This window comes from Mesoplodon bidens (assembly GCF_964165515.1).
Source record: "Mesoplodon bidens genome assembly, chromosome: 2".
Taxonomy (NCBI): domain Eukaryota; kingdom Metazoa; phylum Chordata; class Mammalia; order Artiodactyla; family Ziphiidae; genus Mesoplodon; species Mesoplodon bidens.
Window position 1 is genome coordinate 97858739 of NC_138177.1, and position 22169 is coordinate 97880907.

The 22169-nt window shown below is 38.1% G+C and overlaps 2 protein-coding genes across 11 annotated transcripts in view; one reads left to right on the forward strand and one right to left on the reverse strand.

Moving 5' to 3' along the window:
- Positions 1–22169, forward strand: part of FRRS1 (ferric chelate reductase 1) — a 134379-nt gene that overhangs the window by 40349 nt on the left and 71861 nt on the right. For 8 of the 10 annotated variants that reach the window (XR_014015028.1, XR_014015029.1, XM_081223842.1 and 5 more), the window contains 2 exons: positions 20250–20445; positions 21457–21593. Coding sequence is in view for 8 of the 10 variants with exons in the window: in XM_081223842.1 (XP_081079968.1) it covers positions 20250–20445; positions 21457–21593 (333 nt within the window). In the remaining 2 variants the exon portion in view is untranslated. Of the gene's footprint in view, positions 1–4038; positions 4123–8933; positions 8968–20249; positions 20446–21456; positions 21594–22169 lie in introns of those variants that run through there. The other 2 variants (XM_081223837.1, XM_081223840.1) reach the window with 2 other exon arrangements.
- Positions 13112–14246, reverse strand: LOC308611782 (heterogeneous nuclear ribonucleoprotein A1-like). Its single transcript, XM_081223817.1, has one exon. It carries the CDS (start codon positions 14229–14231, stop codon positions 13269–13271), a length of 963 nt encoding a protein of 320 aa, XP_081079943.1. The 5' UTR covers positions 14232–14246; the 3' UTR covers positions 13112–13268.

Genomic DNA, 22169 nt, shown 5'->3' on the forward strand with positions numbered 1-22169 from the left:
ACCTCTACACTAAAAAGGGAAAATTTCACTCTTTGTAGAATTATACTTCTATAAACATGACTTGAAAAAAATTAACCAAAAAATGGCATTTAAATTGAAGAAGTGACCCAGGATGTATGTATATACAAGAATATTTACATTAATGTTGTTCATAATAATAAAACAGCAGAATGAAACACAATGTCCAAAATAGAAGATTATTTGAACAAACAGTAGTTAAAAGCAAAGCCAATAGATAAAATTCTTTCCCTGACAGAACTTATATTCCAGCAGATGAGCTAGCCAATACATAAATAAAGAAATAAATATGTAAACATAATGTCAGGTAGTGATAAGAAGATAAAGTAAGGTAAGGGTAGAGAGTTAAAAGGAGCACTATTTTATTTTATTTATTTATTTATTTATTTTTGCGGTACGCGGGCCTCTCATTGCTGTGGCCTCTCCCGTTGCGGAGCACAGGCTCCGGACGCGCAGGCTCAGTGGCCATGGCTCACGGGCCCAGCCGCTCCGCGGCATGTGGGATCCTCTCGGACCGGGGGCACGAACCCGTGTCCCCTGCATCGGCAGGCGGACTCTCAACCACTGCGCCACCAGGGAAGCCCAGGAACACTCTTTTAGATATAGCAATTTGATGTCAACAACTTTGCTCGGTTATAATCCCCAGTTATTCCATCAAATGCTAATCTAGATGTTGCTGTGAAGGTCTTTTGTAGATGTGCTTCAAGTCCATAATAGTTGACTTTCAATAAGGGAGATTGTCCTAGATATCGGGTGAGCAAGGTGCAATGATGAGCATGTTAAAAGGTCTTAAAAGCAGAGACTTCCCTGAAGAAGGAGAAATTCCAGCTATGGTGAGAGAGAGAAAACTTGAGAGAAATTTATTATCTCTAAGACCATGTTATCTTAGAGTTTTATTAGCCAGGGAAGGGGGCTACATTTTGAATCACACATATTCTTACTCTGTTTTTAAAGGGGCTTTTTTAAAAAAAATTGGTACAGTGGTTCTCAAATTGTAGCCATAGACTAACAGCATTAGCATTGCCAGGAATCTTGTTAGAAATGCAATTTTTCAGGTTTACCCAAGTCTTCCTGAATCAGAAACTCTGGAGGTGGGTTCTAGTAATCTGTGTTTTAAGGAATCCATCAGGTGATTCTGATGCATATTAAAGCCTGAGAACCATGGGTCTAGAGAAATGACTGATACCATTCCAATGACAAAAACTCTAATACAGCAGCTCTTGGGTATGTGAGAATAACCCTGTGCTTGTTTAAGTGCACAGTTCTGAGTGCCTTCCTACAAAGTCTGTCCAGTAGGTCTGAGGTGGGCCCAGAAATCTCATTTTAATTAGTAGGTGATTCTGATGCAGGAGGTCCACAGGTGACTCTGAGAACCATGCTCATTTGTCAATTGTTAGTCTCCAGTATATTCAAGCTCTCAGCAACATTGGACATGATGGACCTCATCGGTACCACTTTCTACATTTTGGGACTCACCACTCTCTCAGTTATCTTCCTACTTTACTGGCCAATCAATCACAATTTCCTTTACTGAACTTGCCTGTTCTTCCCAACTTCTAAACATTAGTGCACTTGAGGCTTATTCTTTAGACCTCTTCTTTTTTCCATCCATGCTCACACCATAGTGCCAATGACTCAAATGTGTATCTTCATACATGTATATCAACAGATATCTCCACTTGGATATTTTAATAGCATCTAAAACCTAATATGTCCAACACTCATCTCTTGGTTTCTACCCTTCAAACCTGCTCCTCCTCTGTTTCCCACCAATCTTCCCATCCAAATAGATGCCACCACTTCCAATTTCTTCCTGTTTCCCTCAAGTTTTCTATCTTTGGTTTCATCAAAATTTCTCTGTTGATCAGAATTGACTCAAGAGATAAAGTTCTGATTGTTGCTTCCTTTGCTCTCAGAGAGGTAAAGTAATTAGTAATTCAGGTTCTGAACTTAGAGTCTTATTTTTAACATCTTAAAAGAAAATATCCCATTTTAATTTAGAGAAGAGCAAACGTGGCCGGAGAACAGTGTGTTAAAAATTTAGACCCAGAGAAGGCACTGGGAGTGATTAGTTACTAAGCAACTCTCCTAAGCACTTAGATCACTGATGTGATCAGTACTCAGCTCTGCTGTTGGCTGATGGGAAGTAAGAGACCGGAGGAGAGTATCAGATGAGTGCAGAAGTGCCTCTCAGAGTTGGGACAAATGGACAGACATGGCAGCCATCATAAAGAGACAGCTGCTCCTGTTTGCTCCATAGGGATTATCAAAGTTTCCTGGAGAATCCATAAACTACTGAAATTATCATCTTCGTTGACTCCAGCCAGCCTGCTCAATGGCACACCATCCAGACTGAACTCTTAGTTAGCTATCAGTGAATTAGCTTATGCTAAAAATGGACAAAAAGATTCACTATTTCCAGACTGCCTATTTTTTTTTTTTCCTATTCCCTTTCTCCTACACATTCTGTTTTTGCCTTTGGCCCTCGTTAGTCTAATGTCTGTGGGAAGAAGGCTTACATATAAGTATTGTAGGGGAGCAAAATTTGCCACCCCTAAATGTGTCTCTTTGACATGAGGATAAATTTAAGCTGATTATTTTTAAGAAACAGAAGACTCAGGAAGTGTCTCTTCTACATTCTCCTTGGCTGCCTAAATAATTTAGATAAAGGGCCTGTTCCCAGAATAGAGCTATCACCAGAGATATGAGATAAGTGTGGATGGGGGAGGGGGAGGGATGGGGACTCAGCTGGACCTAGAGATCAGAGTCCACTCTGTGTCCCATAGTCTCTGCATGGCCCAGCAAACATTTATTTACCAAACATTTACTTGTCCATCTCTATGTCAATTACCTTCCTCCTCTTTAAATTGCCCAAACTACTACCCCCAACATCCTCTTTTGTCTTTAGCTGAAGATGGTACTTAAGGTGAGGATTTAGGCCATTTTGGCAAGTTACTCAGTTTTCCTGGATCTCTCCCAGGTGTTCATGTTATTAAACTTTTGTTCGATTTTCTCTTGTTATTCTGTTTCATGTCAATTTAATTCTTAGACCATGCAGAAGAACCTAGAAGAGTAGAGGAAGATTTCTTCATTCCCAACAATATTGAGAAAGAAGGAACTGATAATTGACTTGGGGAAATTAAAAGCAATTGGTTTCAACATTTTGGGCTGTTGCCCACAGTAAGAAATACATTTCATCTCACAAACCAGGATATATCTACTCATAATCAGAAAAGCTCATGAAATAACATTCATTTACCCTTATCATATAAAGGTATTTTCTCTGATTTTTTTTCTATGTTATTTCATTAACAGTTTTCTGATTGTGACCACTAAAGATTTTACAGTCCACTGACAAACGGGTTGTGGCTCTGAGTTGAAAAACTCTAAGCTATAAAATATGAAAGAGACAAAAAAGTTGAAAGTCCTCCAGGTTTAGTTTGAGTGGTGAGGAAAATGGGTACCACTAATTGATAAAAATAAAGAAGAAATTGGAAAGGGGAGTTGATAAGTTTCCTGTGGCTACTGTAACAAATGTAAAAGGAAAATAAAAATGGAGTTGGTGTTGCTAAGAGGGCTCTCTAAAATGAGCCAGGAGACCATAGAGTAGGTGTGACTTGTGTGCATCTTGGCCTGGATGAAATCTGGTCTTTTGATTCTTGTCCTACTCAGAATCCTTGCTGGACCATTACTCTAGGGTGGCTCCTGGCAGCCTGTCTGCTTGTTTGGGCCCTTGCCCTAGAGCAGCTCATGATTCCTGGAGGACAGATGTTTCCTGACTTGCATCAGGGGCGGTCACGGTTCTTTGGCAGCCATGTGGCTTTAGTCTTTGTGGGCCCTTGACTCTTTCTCTTCCCCAGAACACTCTTTCGCTTTTCCCTGAATCTGTGTCTCCCAAATTGCAATTCCTAAGACCCCAAATAAAGCTCTTTTTTCTTTGCAGCCTCAATACTGATTATTGTTTGACACAAATTACCATAAACTTGGGATCTAAAACAACAAAAATTTATTCTCTCACAGTTCTGGAGGCCAAAAGTCCAAAATCAATATCACTGGGCCAAAGTCAAGATGTTGGTAGAAGCACACACTCTCCACAGGCTCTAGGTGAGAATTTGTTCCTTGTCTCTCCAGCTTCTGGAGACTGCGTGTGTGTAGGCACATGGGTTTACCAGGTAATTGTGCCTCTTCCTCCCTCCCTCCCTCCCTTCCTTTCTTCCTCCCTCCCACTTCCTTCCTTCCTTCCTCCTTCCCTTTCTTTCTTCCTCCCTCCCTTTCTTTCTTCCTCCTTCTCTTTCTTTCTTCCTTCCTTTCTTTCTCTTTCTCTCTCTCTTCCTTCCTTCCTTCCTTTCTTCCTTTCTTTCTTTCTCTCTCTCTTTCTTTCTTTCTTTTCTTTCTCATCCACCTAAGAAATCACAGTATATTAGAGGAGATGTAGAACTGCTTTATACAAATATAGGTTAGTGCCTAGCACAATATCTGCCATACTGTAGGTACTTGACAAAATATTTGTTGGATGATTGTGATAATTCTTTTTTTTTTAAGTGACCCTTCCCCTAAAAATCTAGTATTTTTCTGGTCCGTTATGTGTCTCTTCTTGGACATCAGAAACCTGCATTCAGAATTTGGCATGAAACCTTAGAGAATATATGGTTCCGGTTGTAATCCCTCATTTTTACTCTTTTGCTTTTCTTAATTTTTAAAAAAAATTAATTAATTTATTTATTTTTGGCTGCGTTTGGATCTTCGTTGCTGCACGTGGGCTTTCTCTAGTTGCGGCGAGCGGGGGCTACTCTTCGTTGTGGTGCACGGGTTTCTCATTGCGGTGGCTTCACTTGTTGCAGAGCACAGGCTCTAGGCACGCAGGCTTCAGTAATTGTGGCACATGGGCTCGTAGTTGTGGCTCGTGGGCTCTAGAGCACAGACTCAGTAGTTGTGATGCACGGGCTTAGTTTCTCCACGGCATGTGGGATCTTCCCGGACCAGGGCTGTAACCTGTGTCCCCCATTGGGAGGTGGATTCTTAACCACTGCACCACCAGGGAAGTCTCATTTTTACTCTTGAGGTAACAAAAACAGAGAAGGTAAGTGATTTGTCTAGAATGATCTAGTGCTCTTTTCACCACACTCCTTTGCCTTTTCACATTCGTTTTAAGCCAAGCTTCTTTTGAGTTCACCTGTCAACCTAAAGAAGCAGTACTATAACTAAAATGTGGTAATACTCTAGGTCTTTCCCCTGTTGGTATTTATTTTCTTCAAAAGCAAAATGCTTCATTCCACTGGGACCCAGAGTGACTCATCTAATCACAGCTTTACACAGTGGATCCACTCTCATACCTTATATCTGCTTCCCGCTGCAACTTTGGAAATGTGTAGTGGCATTTTTTGGATTATCACTATTAATGGGTAGAGCAGGGCTTCTGTATTTTATAGCTCGAATAATGGAATGCTTAGACATTCTACAATGAGCAGGACAGTGTGTTACAACAAGGAAATATCTCAATTGAAAATAATTACTAGAAGGCAATGTCCTATGCCACAAAGAGTTATCCTCCATGTATTTACATTAGAGTAGACTTTTATGACTTCAGATCATCTCCATTTTTTATGGTAAAAAAAATTATGGTGAAAGTAAAGATTTTTTCAAGAGATTAATTTTATCCAGAGAAGTCAAAACTGGGTCTCCGTAATAACGTTAGTTATCTTTTGAAGACACAGATAATTTTAGCCAGGGTTTGGGTGAAGTGGCAGATATTCCTCAGGATCATTCATCATAGAGAAGTCACATTATGTTGAGTAATTTAAAGAGTAGGCTGTATTTAGAGGAGAATAATGTGAAGTGACCTGGAACTGGTAGAAAGAAAATTATGAAGAAGAATGTTGCTACTACTAATCTAATGCTGAGAATGGCTTTGTGTTGTCAGAGAACATGTGAAATATGGATTTAGTGAACAGAGTTTGGTTAGAAGTTCATGGGTAATTTTGAAACAATTTCTTATTGTGAAGCACTGGGAAGATGGGGCATCTCATTCACAAATCAAAAAAAATTTTTTTCTTTAAAGTATGATTTATTAAACACTTCTGTGTCAGGCACTGTGATTTACAGATATTATGTCATTTTACCATCTGTCTGTGGAATCTGGACATTCATTCATTCAGTAATAAGTAGTAAGTGAAGGTTTTTTGAGCAGTAGAATTACATGATGTGAGTTATACTTTAGAAAGATTAATATAGCATGAGGGATGGCTTATTAGGTTGATGAGAAACTGGAGGCACTTAGCAGATAATGACCATAGTCCAGTTGAAAAGTAATGAGGACCTAAGCCAGAGTGATGGCAGTGGAGATAGAGAAGAGGGGATGAATTTGGATGAGATGGCCATAATTAAAAGCTGAGTGAGAATGAGTCCATTTTAGACAGTGGGTTTGGTTTTATTGAGTTGCGGCAGGGTCTAATCAATTGGAGATGTTTTACTTCAATGTAATTTTTAATGAAATGCTGACTATAATAGGAAGGTTTTTAAGTTTGATCCATCAGCCCTCATTCACACTTGACAGTGTAGAGAGTTAGTAGCTCTGGCTTAAAACCAAGTCTGTCACTTTTCTCTGCCTGACCTTGGGCTATTTACTTAGCCAGGCACATCCTTAGCCTTCTCAGCTGCAGAATGTCCATAACAAATACCTCTTACCTAGAGTCCTTGTGAGACTTGGATACGATAATTCATGTGCCTCAGTCAAAACAGAAGCTCAATAGATCGTTATTATTGTTCTTGCTATACATTATTTGCCTTATTCATTCTCATTCTCTTATGAGTATGCAGTAGATTTTTCCAGTGGCTGCATGATGTGCTTATATGATATTGCAACAGACTGAATACAGAAGATATGAGAATTCAGCTGTCTTCTACTAACCCAGGCACAGAAGAGATTTGTAAAAATTTAAACAATACTACTCTTCTCACTAAATTCTTATTTTTGAAAAACACTTATAAAAGCAAGAGTAAAAAATATCATGTCAACATGTAGAGTTCATTATTGTCATTTGTCCATAAATAAATTTGTGGATTTTGTGAATAAGTATTTAAATATTTCTCACTTTATTTTTTTAATACAATAGATATTGACAGATATCACCCCCATAACCAAACATCTCTTAGAGGCTGCAATAATTTTTAGGAGTTGCAAAGGGGTCCTGAAACCAAAAAAATTTGAGAACTGCTAATTTAGAGACATGAGAGCGGGCTCCAATAGGCTAGTATCTACTTCTCAGAGTCCAAGGTCCATTGAACACTTTAATATATTGGGTTTCCTTTCTGGCAGCTGACAAGTAGCTGATGAAGAGCCCCATAGAGGTGAACTTATGGGAGGGAATGATAAGGGGAATTATAACTGGGGACTTTCAGGGAAATGACAGGCCTGGAAAGGGTAGTTTTAGATAGTGCTAAGCCTCTCCATTCAGTTTTTTTCTACTGTACTTTAGGATTAAAGATTATGATAGTATATTCTAAGAATTATTTGTTTTATAGACTTTTTATCATGCTTTGGGCATGTAAAGTGTCCACTGGGGACTATTCCTGGAAAGAGTCTAACTAAAACTAGAGAAAGTTATGTCACCACTTGGCGCTTTATATAGAAGGACTGAAGATCAACTGACTTAGTTTAAATTCATTCACGTTCCAAGCAGCTTTAGGATAGAAAACCAGAGCTGCATCTTCTTTCTTTCTTTCTTTATTTATTTATTTTATTTATTTATTTTTTTTGCAGTACGCGGGCCCCTCACTGTTGTGGCCTCTCCCGTTGCGGTGCACAGGCTCCGGATGCGCAGGCTCAGCGGCCATGGCTCACGGGCCCAGCGGCTCCGTGGCATGTGGGATCTTCCCGAACCGGGGCACAAACCCGCGTCCCCTGCATCGACAGGCGGACTCTCAACCACTGCGCCACCAGGAAAGCCCGCATCTTCTTTATTTAAAGCTTCTCTCTAAAATCCTGTAAAGGGGGCTTTTGTTACTCGTGACAAGTTCCTAAAGAGAAAGATTAAAGTGATGGTGTTCTTTCCCTACTTTTCTCCCCTTTTGAAATGGTTCTAGAGAATTTACTAGTGTGATTGCCAACCAGTGATCACAGGTCACGGCGTCTGTGACAAAGTCTATTTTCCAGTCTGCACATGTTAGTCATGGTCTGAAGTGTTTAATATTTTCAGAACATTATCTTTTCCTAGCCCTGAATTTTTTTTTTTTTTTGCAAAAAGAATCTTGGAAAAACAATATTAAAGGCTTAAAAAGAAACAAAAACAAACAAAACTCCTAAATTCCAAGGTAAATTTTGCATAATAAAAGAATTCTTTTCTTTACACTTTCAAAGGCTTCATTTCTATGCAGTCTGATTCTATTACACCTTTTGTAGTTAATTGGAATAGTTTGCTAATTACTGTTATTCTCTAGATAGGGCTAGATAAAATAGAAAGTAAATTTGAATTTCAAGAAAACAATGAATCACTTTTTAATATAAGTATATCCCCAATATTGCATAGGACAATACTTATGTTAATGAATGATTTGTTGTTTATCTGAAATTCTAATTTAACATCATATACATTAATTTGCTAAATTTGGCAACCCTAACCTAAGCACAAACAGGTTCTTTGGTTTGTCTTTACTTAGCATTATATAGAACAGGTTGTATTTTCAACTGGTTTTATAGTAAAAGACAAGAACTTAATTTTCTCAGTGAAACAATTATTAGTTGGAAAAAAGTGTTCCTTTGTGTAAAATAGAATGGTTAATTCTCAGAAACTGAGTCCTAAGACTAGCACTGGTCTTGCAAATCCAGTTTTGCGGTTCAGTTTGGGAAACGTTCTCTTCTCTTTATGGGTAAACTGGCTCCACCCAGCTGCTGAAATGAGATATAAGTTGTAACAAAACCGGAAGTTGGATAGGCTGCCTTTGCTTCTCGAGGTAAGTGTCTCCTGTTTTCTTTATGTCCGAGCTCTTCGCAAAGCGCTTACAAATTGAATCCAGCTCGGTGACAGTACTGAGAGAGCAGGCGCGTGCTGACCCGGGCGGTCGGCGACGCAGGATGGATACTTTATTAACAAAGTGTGTTCTGGACCTTGCGAGCTTGTGTTGAGCTAATGAGTGCTCACGAATGAGTTAGATTAATGATAAGTCACGTGACTTTGACTACGGAGCTTTAATCCCGTGAAAAGGGTGATTGTAATTAGAGACGTGTCTGGGATCATGAAAAGCATTGACTTTATTCATGCATCAGTGTTTTTATGTTTTTGTTCTTTGTTTTTAATTTTAAGCAACGGAAACTCCCTTTTTATCTAAAGCTAATGGCGTAATTACCTATATGGAGGTTACTTAGAACCCTATTTGGCTTTTAAAGTGTCTTTTAATTTAGAAATCTTAGCTCCCCTCACCCCCGCCTCTGGTGTGCCTTTAGAATTTCAGAGACGCTCTGAGGTGACTAGGTGTTACCTCCGCCCTTAATTTTTTTGCGTCTTGTGCTGCCCTAAGGGCAAAGGGGAGTTTTCCGTTTGTAAATGTATTATTAGAAGTATTTCTTTATAAAGCTAAACTTCTTAGTTCAGATATTTTCTTTTTTCTCTGAATTAAAGAAAAAGTAGAAAGATTTGAATGTTTACTTCGATAGTGGAGAAGTGGGAGGCTAAAATTTGGTCTATTGATTTACTGAAAACAACGAGCTAGACTTTTTAAAGGATGCTTTTGTTTAAAGGGATGAGTTCTACTAAGTCTTTTAATAAGCTAGTATGTGGATTCTTTTTGCTGGCTGTACCTTCTGTTTCACACCTGTCCACTTAGGTAATGTAAGATTCCCTGGAAATCACATTGTGGTGCATTGCGTTGAGTGCTGTTTTCAAGGTTGTCTGCTAGTCATTGTGAAAGGAAATCAAGGAGTAGATGCCTTTGCTGCCTTCAGAAATTTGCCTTAAGACAAGTCAACCAGTTGTGGCCGAAAAATGTGATACAATTTTTTATTAGCAAAAATACCAAAGCTTTTGGAGCGTCCCAGAAGAGACTGGTTAAAGTTGGCGGAATTAGGCAAAATTCCAAGGAAGAAAGGATTTTAGTGGAAGACCTTTATGGTGGGCACTGTGCTAAATGATTCGTAGATGTTATTTCATTTAATCTTCACATAAATCCCTTGATATTGGTAGCACTGTCTCTAACAAAATGAGAAATTTTAGGCCCAGTGAGATTAAATAATTTGCCCAAGGTCAGTCATTAAGGTGGTACCTGCTGGATTCAAACCTAGGTCTATGTGATTTCAAAGTCCTTACCACACACTGTCTCATAGGACAGAGTAGTTGATAGCATTTTAAATGGACCTTGAATGACAATAACAGTAAAAGTAATATAGAATGTTTGAAAATAGAAAAAAGAAAAAAATCTGAACACCTTACAGTTAATTTAATGTGTTTCTTTACAGTCTTCAAATATGCATGTCTTGTAGTGTTTTTTAAATTACAAAGCACTACATGCTTTAAAAAATATGCAAAATTCAAAGAGGATTAAAAAGAAGAAGTCCACTTCTTTTCCCATATTGAAAACACTTTCCTAGGGGGTAACCACTATTGAGAACGGTTAAAGCATGGTGTTTTTTCTTTTCCCTTTTCTTTTATATGCACTTGGTACATTACGTATCATTTTGTAGTTTGCTTGTTTTCATTCCTCATTGTGGCAGGAGCATGTTTCCACCTAAGTACATGCAGATTCATGTCCTAAGCTTTTCTGAAAAGAGTTAACACTCGTAAAGAACTTAAAAGAATGCCTAGCTCTTAGAAAGCAGTCAGTAATTATTAGCTGTTATTTCGGTCATTGTCTACTCTATTTCATTCTTTTAAATGGGTACATGGTATTTTATTTTTAAATTGTTTTTATTAAAGTATATTTGATTTACAATGATGTGTTAATTTCAGGTGTAGAGCAAAGTGATTCAGATATATATACACACACACACACTTACACGCACACATATGTATATGTCTATTCTTTTTCAGATTCTTTTCCCTTATAGGTTATTACAAAATATTGAATATAGTTCTCTGTGCTATATATAGATCCTTGTTGGTTATCTGTAGTAGTGCGTGCACAGTATTTTAGAGTTTGGGTATAGCATAGTATATTTTTGTAACCACCTAAATTGTCTTAAATTTTTGCTATTACAAATAATCCTTGCATAATTGTCGGGGGTTTCTTTTTCTTTCTTTCTTTCTTTTTTTTAAATTGAAGTATTGTTGACTTACAATATTATATTAGTTTCAGGTGTACAACATAGTAATTCACATTTTTATAGAATATACTCCATACAAAGTTATTATAAAATGTTGACTGTATTCCCTGTGCTGTTCGTTGTGTGGGGTTTTTTATAGGATAAATTCCTAGAAGTGAAATTCCTCAGTCAAAGATTAAACATATTTTAGTTTAGTAGGAAATTGTCAAATTTCCTCCAAAAATATTGCAGCAATTTACACTCTTCAGTGTATGAGCACACTTATTTCTCCACATGCTTGCTTATATTGGATATTATCAGTCTTTTGCATTTTACATGAAATGATAGGCAATGTACCTTTATTTTTAACAGTTTAAGCACAGTGTTCAGATATTTTCTGTATCTATTTTTTTTCCCATTTAACATATATCTGTTTTTACATGGGTAGGAATTTGATGGATGGCATAATGGAGGTCCCAGTTAGAAGACAGAACATGGGGAGGAAAAAAAGTGAGGTACTTGTTCCAGAAATAAGTACAAATGGTACATTGTTGATAGAACATGGATTGGGCTGAATACACATTAAATGCCTAATGCTTTTGTCTTTAATTGAATAATTCCAGGGAAGCTGTTGAAGGTTTTTGGTGAGCGGAGTGATATGATGAGAATTGTGCCTTAGGAAAATGATCTTGTGGTGTTGTGTAGGATTCAAATGGAGATACAGAAACAGGGAGGCCAATTGAGAGTATTTCATGAATCTGGGTGACAGATAATGAAGGCTTTGTGCTTGAAGGTGGTGTCGGAATGGAAAACTGCAGACAGATGTAATAGAGGGAATGGAAGGTAGAAGAGAGAAACAGAAGGGATAGGTAGGTGTCCGGAAGGGTGGAGGTCGAATCTGCTGAGCTTATTTGGAAATTGGGGTCCCAAAGAGTGTTTGGAGTCAAATCTTGAGAATTTGGGGTTTCAAATCTTTTTTTTTTTAATTAGTTAATTTTTGGCTGTGTTGGGTCTTCGCTGCTGCACACGAGGTCTCTCTAGCTGCAGCGAGCGGGGGCTACTCTTTCTTGTGGTGGGCGGGCTTCTTATTGCAGTGGCCTCTCCGATTGCAGAGCATGGGCTCTAGGTGCGTGGGCCTCAGTAGTTGAGGCACATGGACTCAGTAGTTGTGGCTCGTGGGCTCTGGAGCGCAGGCTCAGTAGTTGTGGTGCACGGGCCTAGTTGCTCTGCGGCATTTGGGATCTTCCCAGACCAGGGCTCGAAACTGTGTCCCCTGCATTGGCAGGCAGACTCCCAACCACTGCGCCACCAGCGAAATCCCTGGGTTTCAAATCTTGTTGACTAGAAATGTGTTGATAGGCCACCGTCAAAATAGGAAAGTCAGATTCAAGAACTAGTTTGGAGGAAAAAATAATGAATTTCTTTTCAGAAAAATTGAGTTTAATGTCATCCAAACAGAAATCTATGTATAGTTGGAAATTTGAGTTGAAGCACTGTGGACATGCGGGTTGGGGGCAATTGAAAGATTTGGGAAATATTCTTCAGGGGTGATAATTGAGGCTATGGAAGGGATAGCCTGTAGAGAAATGTGAGGGTCAAGGAAAACAGTCTTGGGGATGGATATCTTCATGTAAGGGTCATGAAGAGGGACCAGATTTATAGTATTTTTTTTTCTTTTTTAAAAAAAAGACACATTTATTCAGCATCATGATCAGACTATTACATTTAGCAATCAACAGAATGGGTGGAAAAAGAATCTACATTAAAACCCTTTGTTGGAATGCTTTACACTTTCCACAGAACAGAAACTAAAATAACCTATTATACAATTAGTCACAAATACAGTCCTTGAGTTTTTTTTGCCCATACACATGAGTATTGTCTAAAACATGTCTTCTTTGTAGCAGCTAGGCCCTGCCACCACTGTGCTTGGCTGAGTTCACAAATCTGTTGTAACCTGTAGCTTCCTTGTCACTTCTCTGGCTCTCCTCTCCTGCTAAGCTTTGTTTCCTGGCAGTAATCAAAACCTTCTGCCACTGCCATAGCTACTGCTGCTGCTGGAACCACCATAGCCACCTTGGTTTTGGGGTTTGGCAAAGTATTGGCCTCCACCACCATAGGGGCCAGAACTTCTGCCTCCAAAGTTTCCTCCTTTCATGGGTCCAAAATTTGAAGATTGATTGTTGTAACTGCCAAAATCATTGTAGCTTCCACCACCTCCAAAATTGCTTCCATCATTACCAAATCCATTATAGCCATCCCCACTGCCACCATATCCACCACCACCGCGGCTGCCACCAAAGCCACCTTGACCACTGAAGTTTCCTCCATGACCAAAGTTGTCATTCCCACCAAAACCACCTCCACGGCCACCACCAAAGTTTCCAGAACCACTTCGACCTTTTTGGCTGGATGAGGCACTAGCCATCTCTTGCTTAGATAGGGCTTTCCTTACTTCACAGTTGTGGCCATTCACAGTGTGGTATTTCTGAATGACAATCTTGTTTGCAGAGCCATGGTCATCAAAGGTTACGAAAGCAAAGCCTCTCTTTTTGCCACTGCCTCGATCAGTCATGATTTCAATCACTTCAATTTTCCCATACTGTTCAAAATAATCTCTTAGATGGTGTTCTTCAGTGTCTTCTTTAATGCCACCAACAAAAATCTTTTTCACAGTTAAGTGGGCACCAGGTCTTTGAGAATCTTCTCTTGAGACGGCCCTCTTTGGTTCCACAACTCTTCCATCCACCTTGTGTGGCCTTGCATTCATGGCCGCATCCACCTCCTCCACAGTGGCATATGTGACAAACCCGAAGCCTCTGGAGTGTTTGGTGTTTGGATCCCTCATTACCACACAATCTGTGAGCGTTCGCCACTGCTCAAAATGGCTCCTCAGACTCTCATTGGTTGTTTCAAAGCTAAAACCTCCAATGAAGAGCTTCTGCAGCTGTTCGGGCTCTTTGGGTGACTCTGACTTAGACATGACGGCAGTGGAGGGGGGCGGGGGAGACGTCAACGATGATTACTCGGCGGCGTCCACGAGCAGAAAGCTATAGTATTTTTTGTAACGACTGTTTCTAACATTTGACCTTGGACCTAGTTAGGCTATTGTTCACTGCCCTCCAAAGTCCATTCTCACTTTGCTCTTTCTATCTCTACTTCTTTTATTGCTCCCAAATTGTGCTCATTCTGAATCCCTTTTCCTGTGGGATTACTGTGTCAGCTTTTAGTGTCTGATTTGAAGCTGTGGATGACTTAGTGGTTAAAACCTCACAGACTAGACTGGAGATCATACTTTTCACCACTCATTAGCTGTGACTTTGGCAAGAATCTTAATCAGTGCCCTGTTTTACATACTGGGGACAATAATACCCCTCACACCTTCCTGGGTTGTTTTGAGGAATGTGTGCTAAGTCCTTGACATGATGCCTGATATGTTGTGAGCCCTTAGCGCTTCTGTCATATTCTCCTTTACCTCTCAATCGCCATAATAAAATGCAGTTTTTTCCTGTTCTGTCCCTAAGGGATCTTAGGCAGTAGTTTTTTTTTTTTTTTTTTTTTTTTTAAATAACCTCTGTGAGCTTCAATTTCCATGCAACAAAAAAAGTTTTTGTTTTTTCCAGGGATTAGAGTTCATACGTGTGAAGCACCTACTATGTTGCCTAGAATAGAACAGGCATTCAATAAATAGTAACATCATTTAAATGATAGATTAATGGTATTTGCTTTTGTTTCATCTATTAGTTTTGTGTCTTTAGAGAAGGGACCATTCCACTTAGCACCTAATATTGTTTTTAGGACAGGACTATTGTGAGGGCCATGTGGAATGATCCAGATGAAAGCTCTGTGTGTAATAAGATATTTGCTTCCAATCATTTTTCCAGAGAATGAATAAAGTGGAAAAGTTGCTTTCTGATGATGCTGTGATTAGATGAATAAGAATTATGTCAGAGAGCTCCCAATTTCTTCAGTGGTTTCCTCTACCTTTCCTTTTACTTAAACTCTAAATTCTTTTCAGAATTCTTTTCAACCATTTTAGGTTGTCAGACCTGACAGATCTCATTGTGCCTTTTTTTTTTTTTTGCGGTACGCGGGCCTCTTACTGCCACGGCCTCTCCCGTTGCGGAGCACAGGCTCCGGACACGCAGGCTCAGTGGCCGTGGCTCACGAGCCCAGCCGCTCCGCGGCATGTGGGATCTTCCCGGAACAGGGCACGAACCTGTGTCCCCTGCATCAGCAGGCAGACTCTCAGCCGCTGCGCCACCAGGGAAGTCCTCACTGTGCCATTTTTTATGCTCTATTTTTTTTAGAATCTTTACTGAAAATGTCATAACTCCAATTGTTAATTTAAAGAATCATTTTTCTCTGTACTTCCTGCTGTGAAAATGGAGTCTGAAACATCTTTATCTGGGGAAGTGGAAATACTTGACCTGTTTTTCAATTTCCCTATAATTTGAGATCCAGCTATCAAAGTCAATTTAACTCTTGATGTGGAAATTTTCTATGAATGTAAAGTAAATTGCTGGAAAGAAGGGGAGCAAATTTTCTGAAATATTTCAGAAGGCTTGAACAAGTTAAATGCAGATGAAAGAAACATATGGAAACCTCCGTTGTTTAACCACAATAGTGTTCAGAAGAAATTAGCACATACTGGTGATGCAGAAAGTTGCTAGTGATTATAAATAATGGCAATTACCATTTATTGGCAACTTAGTGTTTTTAAGCATTGTACTACTTGTTTTTATATCCATTCTTTCAGGAGCTTTAGTTCTATGAATGAAGTCTCTACCTTCTCAGACTCATAGAGTGGACCTGACATTCTGAATTAAGTAGGCTAATTTAGATTTCACGTTTGTCACAGCATGCCCCCACTCACACTGTTCATTGTGAAATTTGGATCCTTGCTGTACCTGTTTACTTTCCACATCCTTCTCTCTCCAAGGAGGGAGCAATGATGTGGAGGGAAGAGAATGAGAATGTTGGAGTTAGATTTAGGTTCTAATCCTAAAAGTGTACACGGTTTCGGTTACGCTCCCTGGTCTCAGTTTCTTCATCTCTAAAATGATGATAATATCTGCTTGTTGTAAGGATTACATTAGATGTACTATCTACCAGTTTCTCACCAAATGTCTGTTTCTTTTTCTTCTTATTCACACTATGGCCCCTTTCTTCCCCCCGCCCCCCCTAGTAAAACTGTAATCCTTTCCTTTCTTATTGTTATAGAAATTTCATTGCTTTCTGTATATCTCTTGTGCTTAGTCTTAACTTTTCTGATTTTATCAACCTCCTTATCCTTCTCTGGTTCTACCTACTTTTCTAAAACTTTCTGCCTAATTCTCTCACTGTACAAGTGGACATCTATTTGTACCTCTAACCCCAGTCCCTCTAGGTTTTGGTTACAGGCCTACCAGGTTTGCCCCAGATCCTAGATGAAATGCTGAAATTACACATGTGCTGTGTCCCAAAATTAACTTTTAATTCAGCTTGGAATTTCAATTGTTTTTTAATGGAAGCAATATTATCAATGATGGTTCTGTCTCTAGGCCAAAAACCCAGAAACAAAAGCATGTTTAACTGATAAGTTAATTGAAAATTTTATACTTAAAACAAAGTAAAAGAGTATAATGCCATTGTAGTTTTAGTAATAAAATAAAAACAATATTGAATAAGAAGTAGTTATTTACTTTATACACTGTTTGTAGTATGTACTTGATGGAAATTTTGAATGGAGCATTCAAGTGCTTTAGGGATTGCAGTGTTTGTATATTATGGTTATGATGAAATAAATATTCACATTTTAAGGCAATACAAGAAAAATTTAAACATAATATTTTTTCTCTGCCCTTTTGGCCACCTCCCTCCCACCTAGTGTGTACTATGCATCTGTATTATGGGTTAACCAGACTTCCCCAAAGGCGGAAATACCTGCTCAACCATAAAGATCGATTTTTCTTCTGGCACCAGTCATGTAACTCCTTGAAAAATAACATTCCTTTCTCAATCCAGTAAGGGGTTGATTACCCATCACACACCTTGTACATGCAGACATCTTTGGTGAACTTTATGTACGATGCCAATATATTATTTCCCTTAAAGATAGTGATTGGTGTAAAACAAACTGGTCAGGTGACCTGGGGAGATACTGGGCTACACCTAATGGAAGTTCTTAGCTTAAACACTTACTTATGACCTTATTAATGTTACTAGCTGTATTATTTGTATTCTGCCTATTTTACACGATTTATTGTTTCTTGCATTACCAACGTGTGGCTGAACCTCAGATAAATTTAGTGATGATTAGGAAACCTGAAACAATTGACCAAATATATAGTACTATAAGATCAATGATTGTAATAGTGTAACTCTAGTTGTGGGAAGAAGCAACAAGAGGGAACCATTTCCTGGACCATAACAGACTAGTAAGACAGGTGGCCTGGAGACTTCTGGCTACTGTTAACTGGGCCTAGTTCAGTAATAGCATATTGAGTGGCCTATCAATATCTGGTATTCAGGTAATAAAGAATACACTCGTTTTGAAGTTTTATCTTCATGTGAGATGTATGTAGAGCATGGTAAAGGCAGTCGTTAATACCTTTTTACTAAGTGCCTGTCTTTCAGGCAAGAAAGAAAACTGTATAAATCTCATCAGGTTTGGTGATATTTCAGTTAGAGAATCAGGATAACCTCTCTTTTAACCTTTTAAACTAATAAGTCTGTCTTTGTCCTGGGATGACAAAATGCAAGTTATGATATCTTTTCTTTTATTTCTCTATATTATACTCATGGTAGAATGTAAATATTAAAAACCTGTAAAAATCATACAAAATATTAAAAACCTGCAAAAATCATACAAAATTTTACATACCTGTAAAAATCATACAAAATCATACAAAATACAAAAATCATACAAGTTTTTCCAGTGCTTGAAGAATGATCTCGTAATATAATAGCTCATATCCACATTCCATAATTTTAGCTTAAATGTTTCCACATATAACTCTATTCCTTTTCATAACTATGCAATCTGTTGGCATAGATTGCCTAATGAATTAATGTATTCATTCGAAAAAGTTTCCCTGAATCGTTAACTGGGAAACCATCATTGGCCATTGTTATGAAAATAGAACTTTACCTTGAGTGGTCAGTATCTGACTAAGGACAAAGAAATTACTGTTGTCTACTTCTCTCGCTGACCTTGTTTGTGATAAATTCCTAATGAATGACAGGTAGTGGTGTCTTTGTCACTTCCCTTTCCCATCTTATACTTCATGCTCTAATAATTCCCAGTATGCTTTTCCACTTTGCTTTATACTAAAATCATAATGTTAGTATTGCCCTGAATTTATTACAGTTCATCTGTTATATTTTGCAAATGAAGAAACTGAGACAGAGATTAAGTGACCTGACTGATGTTATTCAGCTACTTAATGCATAGAAGAGACTAGAAATAAAGTCTTGTTTCCATTTTCACCTGGCAGGAAGTCAGTGCCAAATAAATATTTGTTAAACCAAACTAACTCTTCCCACTGTACCATTCTTTAAGTGAGGCACATTTCTGCATTTAATTTTCGTAATAACTTGACCAAGATCACGTGGTTAAAATAATGACCTTGATCCTCTCCAGTAAACCTTGTATGGTCCTAAAATCAGTTCTGCCCCTAACGAAAGGACCTGGAAACCATGTTTGAACAGAAGATTTTCTATTCCTCCATTCTTTAGCAGTTATTTTCTTAAATATTTTTTCCTATAGTAATTAACTATTTTCAGGATTATGCTTTTCCTCTGAGTCTACAGAGAAATCTTATGCTGCTCTTATGATATAGAATTTTTCAGAAGCTCTTGATTGGTTCATTTGTTCCTTTTGCTTATCTTTAAATGAGAACAATTCTATCTAGCATCAATGTTTGATGAAAGATAGGGGTATAGAGTTGGACCCAAAGCTATCTACTTGGTAGCTACTGGTGTAATGTGCAGGGCTGGTTAAAGAGTATAGCTCTAGCACAGTTTCTGGTGTCTAGCAGGAATTTCTATAGTTTAGCTCTAGTCCAATGTGGGATTTATAATTTACATGACTATAAAAGGATAATTTGTTCTAGTGATTCTAAGGGTGCTTTTATTTTTGTCTATGACCATGTATAGAAAACGCCCATTTCTGTGGAGAATGAACTGCCTCTTGAGCTCTTCCCATCTGCAGCCTGTCCACCGTGTGGACTTTACTGCCATATAACATGTCCCTGCCCATCTACCTCTAGCCTTGTTAAATTCTATGATTTGCAGGTTCTGCATATATGCACAAAGTGAGCTAGACAAGGGTGGGACTGGTTTTCTGTTAGGCAGATGGTAAGAGGCAGATAAACTGGATGAGAGAAGAAAATTGCCTGGGTTAACAATCATGTTTCTTAATTCAGAAGTATTTGGGGCTATAGGTAATAGAAATACTGTCTCTTGCAATTGGTTGTTAGCCTCAGTTTTCAGTGTTGCAAATTAAATTGTCACCATGATTAGTTTAATGGGAAGTTGGGAGAAATCATATCAGAGATTTATTCAGGTGATGATATTTAAATCCAGAAGAAACATTTCTTATTCTTTAAGCTTTCTAGGATGAAGTGGAGCAAAACCTTTTGCTTTTACTGGATTATTTTATTATTTCCCCATCATGCTAATGAAAGCTAACATTTATTATCTTCCTTGTCAGACCTTTGGCTGTATCTAAATTTTATTAAAACAGTTTTGAAAGGAGGGTTTTCGTTTCCTTATTTTTCAGGTAAGGAATGAGACTTAAGTGACTTACTTAAAGTTTCACAGTTGGTAATTGGTAGAGATGAGATTCAAATCCAGGACAAACTTCACATATCACATTCTTTATAGTACATATTTTTGAGAATGTGGTTAACTGACTATTGAAAGTAAATAGTTGTCTAGAACTTACTATCCTGTGATGTGAAAGCATTTATATTTTAATTACCTTTAAAAATAATGTGCTTTTAATCTTCTTTTTGAGATGGCAGTTCCTGGATATACCCTTGGTGCCTTCATACTTCTGTTGCTCGTTAGTTCTGTGGCTAATTATCCCAATGGAAAAGTAACGAAGTCATGCCGTGGAATGATTCCTAAACATGGTCATACTCCACAGTCTGATCCCACTTGCCACATCTTAGTGAGTCAGATGACATTCTGGCCAGGAGATCAGATCAAAGGTACTGTGCTGGTATTAACTATTTACATTTTGAATTTCACTTTTTTACTGTACATTGAATCTTTATTACTGTTGGATTTATACAGTTTCATTTAATCTGTTCATCTGCTTTTATAAGATACCATGATCTTATACTTCTCATTTTTGTGTTTAACTACTACAGATGACTATATTACTTAAGTAGTATATTTACTATCCATTCAGAATAGGTGTTTTTTTTTTTTTGGACGCACCACATGGCCTGCAGGGTCTTAGTTCCCCGACCAGTGATGAACTCAGCCCTGGCAGCGAAAGCACCAAGTCTAACCACTGGATTGCCAGGGAATTCCCCAGAATAGGTTTGAAAATATGTTTTTGTCATTATTTAATATATCTTCATTAATAGTACTATTTCCTCAATAGAAATACATAAAATAAAGCTTATTTTATCTGGCTTAAGATGTTAAACCCTTATCCTTCTTGACATAGTATAATCTCTTGTGTTTCCCTAATTCTGGCAAAAGGTAGGCTGAAACTTAATAGTCTATTAAGGATGTATCTATAACAGCATTTTATAAATTCTATTTTCTGCAACTTTAGAAATGTAGAATATTAATAGATACGCTCTAGCAAAAAGGGTATATGGAAAAATAAATTTGGAATACTCTGTTATATATATTATATTTCTTACAGTTTCATACTGCACAGTAGAATGTTAAAGGGCCTGAGACGTTTGCAGTAAAGACAGAAGTATTTACTTTCAACCAGCATTTTTCAAACTACTTTGGCCCCATGGACCACACTCTGACCATAACCTACCTTTTCTTCCCTGTGGAATGGCTATCACATCTCATGGAATAATGTCCTGTGGAACACAGTTTAGAATTTCTTTGACTTTAGGATGATTTCTACTATTTTCTCTCCTGGAGTAGCTTTCTATATATACACCCGATTTGGTGATGTACCTCCTTTAAACAGTATTTTTTGGGGGATGTTGCTAAACTCTTAACTTATCTTTTTGTTTGTTTCTTAGTTACTTTGTCAGGGCCACCATTTAAAGGCTTTCTCTTAGAAGCACGTGATGCTGAGAATTTGAGTGGCCCTCCTATTGGCTCCTTCACATTGATTGACAGTCAAGTGTCACAGCTTCTGACCTGTGAAGATATACAGGTTTGTGTTTAGTTTGAAACTGATTTCTGTCAGTTTCCATGGGTCTTTTCACTACAAGGTGGTGTTTGCAAGATAAGCAATGACAGTACCCATGCATTGCAGACATCTGAGTACATTCATGTTGATGAAACTTTCCTCCTAATTTTTCTACTGGCAAGATGTTTTTATACAACATCCTAGAAAAGGTAGGGTTGTAGCTTGAAGAGTTTATGGCTTTTGATATTTTATATAGTATTGACTCTTATTGTATTGAATTTCAAAAGATGTTAATATTGAAGATAGAGTTCTAGAGTGGAACAGAGGTCTAATTTTTGTAATTAATTAATTTAATGAACATTTATTATACCAGGAACTTTCCTGCATGGGATATGGTGATGAACAGGACTTGTTCTTTGAAGAGCTCATAGCCTTACACATAAGTAAAGCATATGGACATATGCTATATGGCACATAAGTAGAACGTATGGATATAGGACAGACACATAAGTGGAATAGTATGATGACTTAGATTAGAACCATACACAGGGTGGGTGAGAAGCATAGCAGAGGTGCTGCACACAGGCTGGAGGGAATTGA